The 14,421-nt window shown below is 35.3% G+C and overlaps 1 protein-coding gene across 1 annotated transcript; it reads right to left on the bottom strand.

The window, feature by feature from the left end:
• Positions 1-351: 351 nt before the first annotated feature.
• On the bottom strand, positions 352-6,564 carry LOC108338200 (phosphoenolpyruvate carboxykinase (ATP) 1). The gene is made up of 13 exons (XM_017574949.2): positions 6,435-6,564; positions 6,012-6,277; positions 5,121-5,293; positions 4,288-4,441; positions 4,066-4,150; positions 2,900-3,000; positions 2,380-2,678; positions 2,008-2,181; positions 1,839-1,904; positions 1,269-1,447; positions 1,002-1,171; positions 724-892; positions 352-636 (listed from the first exon to the last, which is right to left on the bottom strand). The coding sequence occupies exons 2-13, from the start codon at positions 6,269-6,271 to the stop codon at positions 490-492; spliced, it is 1,977 nt and encodes a 658-aa protein (XP_017430438.1). The 5' UTR covers positions 6,272-6,277; positions 6,435-6,564; the 3' UTR covers positions 352-489.
• Positions 6,565-14,421: the final 7,857 nt, after the last annotated feature.

Below are 14,421 nucleotides of genomic sequence, written 5' to 3'. Positions count from 1 at the left end.
TTTCACAATTTTCATGGGATATAACTTTTTTGCAATAAAACATCAATCAGTTTAATTTATAATGTTAAAAAAAATTTAAATTTAAATAATTTAAAAAAATTATATAATCTAACGAATACTAAAATTATTACATTAGTTAAAACAATATTCAATACTTCATATAAACATTTTTTTCTTTTTACTTTGATCTTGAACCGAAACCATTTAGATTCTAAGATTCCAAAATTGAGCCATTGATGATTGACATCAGAATCGATCGAAGTTGACGAGGCCCGGTAGGCATTATAATTCTAGTGGCGACGAGTAAAAGCTTAAGGAGGTGAAAAAATGAAGAAAATTGCAAATGAAGACTTGAATGTAAACTGCATTCTTTATAAAGACTTGAATGAAATGTTAATCTGAACCAACCAAACTACCATATTATTCTAAGGCGACATTTTTTCTACCATCCTAACATCCCATCCTACATCCCATCCAAACATCATTGTCTCAAAAGATTGGACCTGCGGCGAGAATCTCTTCTGTCAGGTTGTTGTTGCCCTTGCCAATCTTGTGGCTGGTGAAGGTTTCAAAATTTTTCTTGAACAATCCAGCCAACTTCAGTAGCGTCTCCTTGTAGGCCTTCTTGTCTGACCACTGCAATCGATAAAAAAGACTCCAACGTTAGAAAAAGACCGTGTCAAAGGAGAGAATAAAAAGGTACATAGCTCTAGGATCACTAACTGTGTTCACTGGGTCCAGGATTTCAGAAGGTACACCCTCCACTTCGGTGGGGATCTCAAGCCCAAAAATTTCAGTCTTCTTGTACTCTGCATTCAGGAGACTTCCGGAGTGAATAGCATCAATGATTTTCCTTGTGTATTGGAGCTTAATACGACTCCCTTGACCATAGCTGCAGTTTGACATATGCGAAAACTGGTGAGTTCTAGATTTCGTAGGGTACAAATTGCAAGACTTTTAGGATCAGAGAGAAATTCAATTTCAATGTTATAATTACACACCTGCCAGCAGACCAACCAGTGTTAACAAGCCACCCAGTGGCACCATGTTTCTGCATCTTTTCAGCAAGCATTGCTGCATATTTTGTAGGGTGTAGCATAATAAATGCTGCACCAAAACAGGCCGAGAAAGTTGCCTGTGGCTCCTTTATACCGTCCTCTGTGCCAGCCACCTGAAGTTGTTGCAAGTAAAAGATGGTTAGAATTACAGAAGAAACAAAATAACAAATAAATAGTAAGGTAGGAATAGGTAGTTTTTTGAAACATTACCAAAGCGGTATATCCGCTGATGAAATGGTACATGGTCTGGGCCAGGTTCAACTTGCTCACAGGTGGTAGTACACCAAATGCATCACATGCCAAAAGTATGACATTCTTTGGGTGAGGACCAACACAAGGTAACTTTGCATTTGGAATGTATTCAATGGGATAAGCAGCACGAGTATTTTCTGCAAAACAATTGTAATGCAATGATATTAATTATCATCAGGGATGTCTTGTAATGGATGATTACAACATAAATCTAGACGCAGCACCCAAAGATCCCCATCAAGTTTTGTCCTCTTGCTTGATTAAAGCAATAACGTTAATGTTCAATTGTTTATCTGTCATATGCTTGTCAATTCATTATTCAATTCCTTCCTTATCACTTCCGTGTTTGAGGAGGTTAATTTTAAGAAATGGCATGGTCTTATATATAATAGGAATAGATGTTGCTTCTCAATTACATCTTGCGAGTATGAGGTCAGCTGTTTCATTGGCAACACCATGCACAGCTAAGTCCTATTGCTGTCAGCTTAAATTAATCGGAGTCAACCTCTAGAAAAGATAATATCTTACCGGTAACCGATTTGTCAGAGTAATCAACATCGCGATCATGCTCATCAAACACCACGTTTTCCAACACTGCCAATCAATCGGAAGAAAAAGAAAAGAAAGTCAAAATGCATTACATATTTAGGAGTGATTAAATTAAACAAGTTAAAGTGAGTGCGAGATTGATACATACCTGTGCCAAACCTGATTGCATTCCAAATATCAGGCTCCTTCTCCCGGGAGAGATCAATGCATTTGGCATAGCAACCACCTTCAATGTTGGAGACACCATTCTCACCCCAACAGTGTTCATCATCACCGATCAAATACCTATTATGGTCGGTAGAAAGAGTGGTCTTTCCAGTACCTAAAGGAAAGAGTATTGATAAAAAAGGGACCCATTAGAAAAAGAGACAGAAGAAGGTAAAAGAGAGATCCAAGTATATAATATATGTAAGAAGAGAAGCAGGGGAGTATTATTGAGCAGGGCTGAATAAGGGAAGGCAGGGTAGGGTGTGTGGAGCCACATTATACCGATGCATCCTTTGATGGGGCAATACTATACCTGAGAGTCCAAAGAAGAGAGCAACATCCCCATTTTTGCCTATGTTGCATCCAGAGTGAAGGGAGAGGATTCGACGCATAGGCATGAGATAATGCATGACACTGAAAAGACCCTTCTTCATTTCCCCGGCGTATTGTGTGCCGAGTATGACCATTTCCTTCCTAGAAAGATTTAGATCTATGCTAGTGGAGGATGTCATGTAGTGAGTATAACGGTTACACGGGAACTGTCCAGCATTGTAAATAGTGAAGTCCGGAGTACCAAAACTCTCCAGCTCTTCGGGAGTGGGACGGATACACCTGTCACCCACCCAGTTATCCAATTGTACACTATACTAAACTCACATGCACACTACTTGGGGGGAACCTCTTCCTCCATTCAGCAGGGATGTATATATTATATCACAATAAATTAAGGCTTTCAACGTTAGGGCACTTATCTGGCGGGCTTATACCTTTTCTCTGGATGGATGAACACACAAACAATTGCAATGCTAAATTATTCTTTAATTTTCACTTACATGTTGTGCATGAACAATGAATGGTAAGCTCTCGCAGAGACAATCCGGACTTTGATTCTGTTCTCCAGGTCCCAGTTCAAGAATTGGTCATTCACGAACACCTGTCCATCACCAACTTACTTAGAATATAGCACTTCTTTAAGCAACAAATCTTTCATTGACTTAGACATCCAAATAATACATTCTTATTCGTTGGATTCTCCATCCAGATAAGATCACACATGATATTCTGTAAAAGTATTTTTATTGTTCAAGCAAAGAATTAAACAATTGCTTAAAAATTCTCCTCCATCATCTTCGAATTCATGGAATGATCGTAGATTTAGTCAGCTTGTGACCCGAACTGGTGTGTAAAACATGAATTGGATGACAGTCAAGTTTTGTTTATTTCGAACAAACCTGGCCTCAATTAGTAACGTGTGGGATTCAATTTTTAGGTTGAGATAAGTAAATTACCGTAAATATTTATTCTTTCAAAACAAAATTATCATAAAAAAGATCTATTTTTGGAAGTTCAAATGATAAATGTACTGACAAAAGAGTAAAGTTTTTGTACAGTGTTACTTAATCTATTTTCTTCCTAATCAACACCATAATCAGCCGAATTGTATATACTGGTGGTGGGGAGATAATATAAGAGGTAAAATGAACAGTTGGATGCTTTTCTAACGGAAGTAATCAATTCTTCACTACCATAAAAGGGAAATGCCACTCACATCACAGGCTTTGGTGCTCTGTATGGTGAAAGAAAAAGCATATATGCTTATTCGTTCACGAAGCCTGAGGCTGGATAATGATTTTCTGACTGAATGCAACAATTAGGATGCAAAATCACCACCAAACTAAGCAAGTAGGAAACACGATTCAATAACCCAATTCCAAGTAAATGACAGAAACACATGAAAACAGTGTCGTGTTATATAAGGAATACACGAACTTTTCGCCCACTTGGACAAAACGACAACCTAAGCCCAATCCCCACGTCACCTTAAAAGCTAAGATGAGATATACCATGTTTTCTCTAATCACCATGGACCGTTCTTTTAAAATATTAATTAAAAAACATAACCACGTTTGTCTAATAAAATTTAATCACTGAGTGAGTGTGCATATCATCCCATCCCATCTGTCATGTATGTATGGTAATTAAAGAAAGGAGAAATTACCTTGTCCAAGGAGTTCAAGTAATCAACGGCTCTCTCTCTGTTCACCATGAAAGTGTGCTCGTCCATCTCGATGTTAGGGGAACCCCTGTAGAATGCAAAATTTGGCAATTTCGTGTGTCATAAAGACAAAGAAAACATAACAAAAAATAGAACGTGACAGAGATTTATAAGCCGCAAATATAATTCCACATAAATTGGTAGCTGTTTAAACTTAGCACTCACTTTCCCCACCAAAGCTCATTCTCAGTCAGATCGTCCTTGACGACGCGCTTGTCCCTCGGAGAGCGACCTGTTTTGGCCCCTGAAAGTGTTGCCAATGCCCCCGTGGCAGTGATGAATGATCCTTTCTCATACTTGATCGCTTGCTCGTAAAGTTCTGCACCGAAAAACCAAACCGCGTTGAATAAACCAAACACTGTTTACAAACTTCTATGAATTAATTATCATGAAAACTTTAGTCAGATAAATTTCTATTAAACAAGATATTCATGGGATTTTGTCACGTCTATAGCATGAAGAGTGCGCTCAACGTTCCTATCATTAGGAAATTCTTCAAAATTTTGTCGGCCACAAAAGCATTGGACTTTTTAATTGATTAAATTAAGTTAAATAAAAGTTGCCGGCAGTATTGGGAATAATTAGTATTTGAAGGCAGATTGACCATAGTTTTTTTATCTGGTACATATATGCCCTCACCAATTTTACTAATCAAATTTATTAAAACTTAATTATCTAAATAACGAAAAAAATGAATATACAATAAAACGTTAGGGTTGGCTTGACTAGTTCAAAAACATCATCGACGGTGTTGTTCTAATTTGAACTTATTTTTTCCCGTACAACGCAAGTACAAAATTGATGATAAAGCATGTAGCTATCAGGGTAAGAGTGACATCGATCAAAAGTGATAATTGAAAAGAGGAACACGACTATGTCCGGTGTAAGTAACATAGGAAGGGGACTACGTGGCCTTAATGATAATGTCAAAAAGGGAGAAAAGTCTCATCATCGTAAAAAGCATCGGTATATAAAGGTTCATCGAGAAGAGGAAGTACCAGCAGGGGAGAGATTGTAGAGGACATGGGTGAATTTCAGAGCACTGTCGCTGACAGCAATGGTGGGAGTGACATGATGGTGCACGTGAGTAACCTTGGTATCTGCCTTCCTAGCTGGGTCTCCCTTCACCAGTTGCGGTCCCGTTTCTCTGGTCAGTGACGCCAGAGATGCACTGTTTCAACAACAGATCAGAACATCATTCACAGTTTTAATTTTAATTTCACATATACACACAATGTAAAACTCAAGTGCTCGCCACCGCACTTAGATCGGTCCCACTCAAATAAACTCAATTGAATAAATCATCAAACTCCTGGCCACCGTCTGATTCACCTTACTTTCTTAGTCAAGGCTTTATGTTACACGTAACAACCGGGTCCCACAACCTTTCTCCTCGCATTTATTCAAATTCTGTCTTAAAACAGATTTTCCGCCGGGCCATGTTCTTCACTGTTTGTTTCTCCACAATATTTTAATTATAAATATAAATAATAAAGAAGATTTACTTCGGAAACAAATTTCGTCACTAAGAAAAATAAAATATAATATAGAGAAATGGATGAAAATATATATTATAAAATTTTACAAAAATAATAAATCTTGTAATTAATTTATTTATTAGACGCGGCTTCATAGATATTTTGTACGAGTTTCACTCAAATAATTTGTTAAAGTGATGCTCCAATTCAAAAAGTCCTTGTTAAACTGCATCAGTTTTTTTTTTTTTTTTAAAGTTAATAGTTGCTTAGTAGGAAATACACGTAAGAATATTGTGTGCAGATAGATATGAAAAAAAGAAGAAGCGAAACGGTCTTTTTTTCTTGTTTCGTCTTCCTTATTTTCGGACACCACAAACGTTGTAAATGTGGGAAGAAAAGTCTTATATATACCTGATGGACTGGAGTTGCTGCTTATGACGATCTTCCTCCGAAAGGGTAGCGAAGGGAGCCTGAGACCCCGTAACGGGTGTGGTGGGTGCAGACCTCTTCCTCTGCAGCGAGTGAAGCTCGTCAATAGTCTGCGCCTTCACGGTGGGAACGCTGTCGTCGTGACAAATCCCGTTATGCTTCTTGTGTGTCTGAATCTTGGCCAATCCGTTCTTAGCTGTCCCGTTACCATTTGCAACGCTGCCATTCCCGTTGGATGCCATCTTAAGCTTTTGTCAATGGAAAAATTAAAGGAAATTAGGAACAAGATAAAAATAAGGCACAGTAAAGCCTGAGACAGACATGCACGTAGGGTTGAAGATGAAAGATGAAAAGCAAAGGAACATTGAATAAGAAGGTGATCGAAACAGAGAAAGAAAAGAGTACCAGAGGTTTGGAGGTTGGCTATACGTAAACGAGGAAAGCTAGAACAGAAGGACAATGAAGTGCAACTTTTTGTGAGAGTCAGGGCAGAAGTTGTTGGGAATGGGATGGGAAATTTACAAGGATGAGATGGGCGTTTTATAGGCTTCAGTGGCACCATATCTTGACCGTACTTGAGTGAGTAACCATGGTTTAGGATAACCATGGTTAGATCCTATCCCTAGCCACGGCACGGCTTCAGCGGTCAAGTGGCGAAAAAGTAAATTTTCTATATTTTCTAAATTTTGTAAATTTAATAATGGAGGAATTGGAGAGATATTAGGTCCATGAGAGTAGAGATAGTTATCCTCTGCTCCTCCTATCCGCACTAGCCAACACTCTTCCTCTTCTCTCATTAAACACCTTTTAATTCATTTTTAATGTCCTTAAAATAACATTTATTCTTATCTTTCACATAAAACAAGATCATTAATTCAGTGTCTTGATACAAATAATACAATTACTTATTTGACTAATGATAACAGAAAACATATTTTATTTTATAAATATCCATAGCTATTATGTATATAACATATTTATTTATTTATTTAATGGAAACATTACTTGATGGAGGATTGGATTAATTTAATTTAAACTAAAAGATATGTATGATGAGTTTTTCCATGAAATTCACATGAGAATATTAATAAAACATCAACTCAACTCACTCATTTTTATTATTATTTCCAACTCATAATAATAAAACGATATGTTTATTTTTCTTTTTTAATGTTCTCATTTCTGATAGAGTAATAATGTCTCATAACTATTTCATAGTGTCGTCAAAATAGGTTGAAACTCGTTGGCTCACCACGGATTTGAGCCGGGTTGAGTTGAAAAAAAATATGAAAATTTTGATGCGAGCCAATTTTGACCCAGCTCGCTAAAAACTCGGCTCACCCGAGTTGAACCTGTGGTGAGTCGGGTTGGCTCACCATCCTACCTATTTTTTTTTATTGAAATAAAATTAATTCAATTAATTATTCAAATCCTATTATTTTTATTAAAATCAAATTAATTAAATTAATTATTCAAAACGCACAACCTTTACTTTGCAGTAGAGCTTATCATGCTGCGTTGTGTTGTTGTCTGCTATATATCTTTGTTAACGGTTATATGTAGTTTATTGATTAAATGGTTATGTATGTCTCATTAAACTAAATTGGAAAAATTTTATGCTTGATAGCTTAGAATATATAACAATAGAGTTCTTTTGTTTCATTTTCTTTTATATCAATTGGTTAAATTATTACTGTTTCAATTTGATCGATTAAAGTAACATGTTATAAGAATCTCAGAAGAAGAGGATGAAAAAAAATTAAGTGAACCAATGAGTCAACCCGTTTAACCCACTAACCCGTGGTGGGTCAGGTCGGGTTTAAATTTTTTCGGTTCGCTAATAAATGAGCCGAGTTGGGTTGACTCACTAGTGGCCAACCCGTGGTGGGTCAGGTTGGGTCGGGCCTGATTACTCGTTTTGAAAGCTCTATTATTTCATAATACATTAAAACGGTAGAAAATTAATAATTAATTAATTATTTTAAACGAAGTCTATATTATTTGTGATAAAATGGAATATAATTATATAATTGTACAAGTTTTATTATATAAATAAAAATTATGTTTTAAAAAGTATATTACCATATATTATAATTTTATTTTTTTAAAATAATTAAATTAGTATTACAAATTTATATTTAATTTTTTAAAAGTTTTATATGTTTTTTTATTTGAGTAAACTATTTTATTTAATTCAATTTATGTAGTGAATATTAAAAATTTTATTACTTAATTTTTTCTTGTTTTTTCTATTTACAAATTATTGTGTATAATTTTCATATTGTGGAATAAAATGCTTATTACATTGATTTGAATATTATATCTTTTACGTGGATCAAACAATCTCATCTCATAAATTAATAGTCTCTAGTTTGTTGGTTTTACTAAATAATTTTCAAAATTTATTTTTAATTGAGAAATTATGAAAAATAATTAATATAAAAGTTAATAAATTTGTTATAATAATTTTCACAAAAATATTATAAACTATTTTACGCTTTCACTATGGGGAAATTGTTTTGCAATTCTAATTGAAAGACAATAAAAATACAAACACGACTAAAATTTACATATAACATTTGTTCTGTATTAAATTCGGTGTAAGAAAATGAAATAAAGACGTGTTTAAAGATGGGATGCTTTGCGGACAACTTCATCTACATCTGATGTGGCGCTACGTTTGCGCAATTCCAACCTACCATGACTAGGTAACCAGGATGTCCATCCCATGATTCCTATAATTAGCAAAATTCATGAACGTTTTCCTTTTGACAACTATTTAAATATAATTTAATTCTTTTTATTTATAACACCCAATTCTCACGATATAGTATCCACGCGTTCTTTCAATGTATGTTTATATGTAAAATAAAAAAATGAGTTTGCTCCAAACATAATTCTATTGGATTATTCGTAATCCTGTCATTTATTTATAATTATAAGGATTAAAAGATAGACAGGAATAAAATTACTATTTTATAGAATACATTATTATAAGACTTATAAATAGAAAAATTATTATTTGAATTCTTTTGTATTAAATCATCAATTCTTTAAAAGTATTCATTTCAATTTTACTTTTTTTTCTGAGAAATCATTTCATTTTTTTTTAAATCAAAGTCCATCCTAAAATAAGATATACTAATTTTGTCCAATTATAATTTTCATCAACTTTTTATTCTTTATTTGAGTCATCAGTAATGCAAAACATATAAATTATGACCACATTTCACGTCAGTTTAAAAAAAAATCGATGTGAAATAAAAACACAATGATATAATTATAATTACAAATACATATTTACATTAGTTGATTCTTGAACTGATGTAATAAAAGGATATTACATCAGTTGTCTTGTGAACTAATGTTATATATTAAATATACTACATCAATTAGTTTAGGAAACTAATGTAGTATGTTTTCAAATTAAAAAAACACATACTACATCAATTAAGACTAAGAACAAAATTTTCATATTCACATTGCTTATATATTTCACACTTATCTTTTCACGCTTCGTCTTCTACATTTCAACCTTACTCCATGACAACATCTTAAAGCTTTTTTTCACTTCATTTTCTCCTTTGTTCTCACTATTTTTTTTTTGGTTTCTAGTGTTCTTGTTGTTTATATTATGGTTTTCAAGTGCTTTGAATTTTCCCTTTTCGTTGTTTGTGATCCACTAGTGGAGCCTCTCTTGTGATCCATTTTTTGGAGCATCTCTCGCTATCGTCGCAACCACATTCGTGGAGGGTTTCTCGTTAAAGCTTGTTTCCTATCTCACTCTGTCTCTCATCGTTGCTTGTTGCCTCTCTCGCTCGTGCCGTCACTTACCCCCTTTCTGAAGGATTTAGACAGCAATTATTATAATAATCAAGGCCACAAGTATGTTATTGCTTCGATTATTTGTATAACCGAGGAAATATCCTTTTCAAGGGTTAAAATGTGAGAAAATGTAAAACAATATCCACTTATTGATGTACGTTTGGCAAGTGTACCAATCGTAATCGTAGTAACAAAATATCGTCCTCTGGGATTGAATGAGTTGAGTACCAGTTTACTAACTTACTTAATTTTGAGTGATGAAATTTATCCAGTGAAATGATGAACATAAACAAGTGATGGAAATTCAAATGATATAAACAATGTTAGAGAATTGATTTCATACCTTTTCATATAATTTCCTCCCCTTTTCAATCGATGTGTAAATTATAATTATCCCCTTGAGTTTATTTAGAGCTTGTTTACCCCTAATCCCTTAGTAGGCAAACGTATCCCTTGAATTTGAATCCCCAATCCCTTAGGCCAATTACAAATTCAACAAGATCATGAAAAACAATCATATCTCAATTCAAACTAACTAGTCCTGCCCAATTTCCCAATTGTGACAGTATCTAATATGTTCTATTTATAAACGCAAGCAATTCCCAATCTCCCAACTGTGAAACTGCTCATAGAATAGACATTAAAACATAAATAGAACACTGGGATAATTAAAATGAACTTAACATCAATTGAAAAAGGTTCAGAAAATATAATCCAAAGCACTACATCAATCTACTAACAAAAGGAAATTTAGTTCTGCATAATGGAAAAGAAAAATCAAAAAGCCAAAAAGTTCCGCAAAAAGTTCCAAAAAGAAGATGAAGAAGAAGAGCCCCTTTGTTGTACGTGAATCCCTATTTGTCTCCCCCTTCCACGTGTTTTCATTCCTCCCCCATCATTTCCACCAATTCCTCCTTTTTAGGAGAGTGGTTTTCCTTTTCCCTAACTTCCTCCAATTTTCCTTTAATTTAATCTCTTTAAATCAGTCATAAAAAAGATCAATAACTGCTCCTGGAAACTTTCACAGCCCATGGAAAACTCCCCACTCTGCCTGTGTTCTTCTCTGCTTTAATTCTGTTTTTTTACGTGAATCCACAGATTACTCCACAGGTTGTGGGAACTTTCACAGCACAGTTGTTGAACTTTCTGTTTTGCAACTCCATTTAGAAGCAACATCCACAGGTTGTGAGACTGTTCACAGCTTGGTTGTTGAACTCTCTGGTTTCATCTTGGTATCTTGTACATCAATTCTTCCCAAATTGTGATTTTGGCACTTAGAATCATCAATCTACAATAAAAACACAAAATGCCAATGTATGATCCGAAACAAAGATAATCCATGACTAAATCCTTCAATGAATGCAATTATGCATGCAAATGACCTAAACTAAGACATGAATGCAATTACATTTACTCACACATCAAAATACCCCATGCTTAGACGTTTGCTTGTCCTCAAGCAAAGAGAATGCAACTAACACAGAATGATTATGCACGCAGAATGATATAAAACCTAAAGGGAAACATACCATCTCATTTCAAGTTCAGTTCAAACAATGATATTCCTCAAGCCCATACTTCACAAAATTTCAAGCATAATGACTAACTGATTGGGACCCTAAGTGCAATTACTGAATTGAGGTATGACACAAGACATTAAGGCAGATAATATTGGACATTTTAGTGTCTTGAAAAAGATTTACTATTAGGTTCCTCACTTAGAAAACACTTACCTGCCAACTAAGCATGGATCTTCCACTCATTTTGTCTTTTACTTGCCACACTCAGTCTCAAAGGAGTGTCTCTTCCCCAGTAACATATAGTCTCAAAGGGGTGTCAAATTATTCACTCAATATTTTTGTTTTGGTTTTTTTTTTTTGTTTTGTTTTTTTTTTTAGTTTGTATTTAAAATTGGACAGACAATTCTCCAGTAACCAAGTGCAGTGAGTGTCACCATAGAAACCTAACAGAAAATATTTTCTATCTTTTCCCCAAATATTATCTTCCATTAGTATCTTAGTGTCAAATCTCACTGTGTAGTGTGTGAAGTTTCCCAACAAGCAATCAGCAATCTATTCACAATGTGCTTAGAAAATATCATTGTTCAAAACATAGAACGCAAAGCTAAAATGATACATTTCCATATAAACGTTAAATGCACATGCAAATGCAAAATGGAAGATGTCATACATACAAACACCCTAAGCCTACATATTTACAAAGTCCCCAATATATGGAAAGTAAAAAAAATATACAGGGGGTTAGAACTCACAAGATTAATGATGACTAGAGTTGAGCTTGGTGAGAACTTCTTGTAAGAGTTGTTCCACTTTCTGCTGATGAAGAATTTGATTGTCCCTAAATTGGATGAACTCCTGATAATGTAGGATTTGTTGTGCTTTGAGTTCAGTAAGGGACTGCTAGATATGAGCAAGAGTGTCAGTCGTAGAAGGCCGAGGAACTGGAGGTATGTGAGATGACGGTTCTGGATCATGAGGAGGGGAATTTTGGCGGTGCTATCGTCTTCGTCCGCATTGAACGTCGCAGTGGCACAGTGGGTCGCCGCATTGCAGGCACGATGGGCTGCGGTGGTTGGCGGCGTTGGCGTGTCATCGTGCCGGTGGCGGATTTGCTGCCGGAATTTGGCTGGAGGAAAATCCTAAAAAATTTAGGGTTTTTCACTTTTTGCAGATGGGTTCGAATGAGGTACACTATCTTCAGCCCCTTTATGCACTTCTTCTTCAGTTTTTTTTTTTTTTTTTTTTTTTTTTTTTTTTTTTAAATAAGAAGAACTAAGGACCTCCAGTTTTGGCAGCACCATGTGATGCTGTGAATGAAACAGTAGACCTATTTTTGTCATAATTCCCTCCCAAATACAACTTTAACCTTTGACCATTTACTTTAAAGCTCCTCTCAGCATGAAGGTCAGAGATTTCAATTGTTCCAAAGGGAAGAACTTTTTGAACCACAAATGGACCTGACCACCTAGATTTGAGTTTTCCAGGGAACAATTTAAGTCTGGAATTATACAATAGAACTTGTTGCCCTGGGGTAAACTCTCTCAGCACAATTTTTTTATCATGCCATTTTTTTGTCCTTTCCTTATAAATCTGGGCATTCTCATAAGCTTGCAATCTAAATTCATCTAGCTCATCCAATTGAAGCAGCCTTTTCTCACCTGCAGTCTTCAAATCAAAATTTAGCAATTTAATGGCCCAAAATGCTTTATGCTCAAGTTCCACCGGTAAATGACAAGATTTTCCATACACCAACTGATATGGTGACATTCCAATTGGAGTTTTAAAAGCTGTTCGATAAGCCCAAAGTACATCATCTAGTTTCCTTGACCAATCTTTCCTAGATGAGCTTACAATTTTTTCCAAAATTCTTTTCAACTCCCTATTAGAAACTTCCACTTGTCCACTGGTTTGGGGATGATAAGGGGTAGCTATTTTGTGTCTCACACCATATTTGCCCAAAAGTGATGCAAATTGCTTGTTATGGAAATGTAAGCCCCCATCACTAATGATTGCTCTTGGTACCCCAAATCTGGAAAAAATTTGTTTCTTGATGAAAGAAATCACCACCTTGGCATCATTTGTTGGTAACGCAGCAGCCTCTACCCACTTAGATACATAGTCCACAACAACCAAAATGTATTGGTTTGAGAAAGAGCGTGGAAAGGGCCCCATAAAATCTATTCCCCAAACATCAAAAATCTCCACTTCAAGTATGTTGTTCATGGGCATCTCATGTCGCTTGGAAATATTGCCAACTCTTTGACATCTATCACAGTGTTTCACAAAACTATGGGCATCTTTAAAAAGGGTAGGCCAATAAAAGCCACTTTGCAACACTTTAGAAGCTGTTCTCTCAACTGAAAAATGCCCCCCATAATTTGACCCATGACAATGCCAAAGGATGTTCTCAAATTCATTTTCAGGAACACATCTTCTGATCATACCATCTCCACATCTTTTGAACAACAAGGGGTCATCCCAAAAATAGCTCTTGGCATCATGCATGAATTTTTTCTTTTGCTGAAAAGTAAGGTCATTTGGAATTATACCTCCTGCTTTAAAATTAGCAAAATCTGCAAACCATGGCAAGGAAGTAATGGCCATCAACTTTTCATCTGGAAACTCCTCTGCAATAGGCTTGATGTCCTTATTCCCTTCTTCAAGCTTCAATCTTGAAAGGTGATCTGCCACCAGATTTTGCTTCCCCTGTTTATCTCGGATCTCCAAGTCAAACTCTTGTAATAAGAGAATCCAACGTATTAGTCGTGGCTTGGCATCCTGCTTAGCAAATAGATATCTCAAAGCAGCATGATCAGTGTAAACAATGACCTTTGACCCAACAAGATAGGATCGAAATTTATCAAATGCAAACACTACTGCAAGCAATTCTTTTTCAGTCGTGGCATAATTCTTTTGAGCTTCATTTAACACTCGACTTGCATAATATATCACATGAAACACTTTTTCTTTTCTTTGTCCTAATACAGCACCCACAGCATAATCACTTGCATCACACATCAATTCAAATGGTAAAGACCAATTAGGTG

Source organism: Vigna angularis, chromosome 10 (genome assembly GCF_016808095.1).
Source record: "Vigna angularis cultivar LongXiaoDou No.4 chromosome 10, ASM1680809v1, whole genome shotgun sequence".
NCBI lineage: Eukaryota > Viridiplantae > Streptophyta > Magnoliopsida > Fabales > Fabaceae > Vigna > Vigna angularis.
This window is presented reverse-complemented; position numbering and strand designations above follow the sequence as displayed.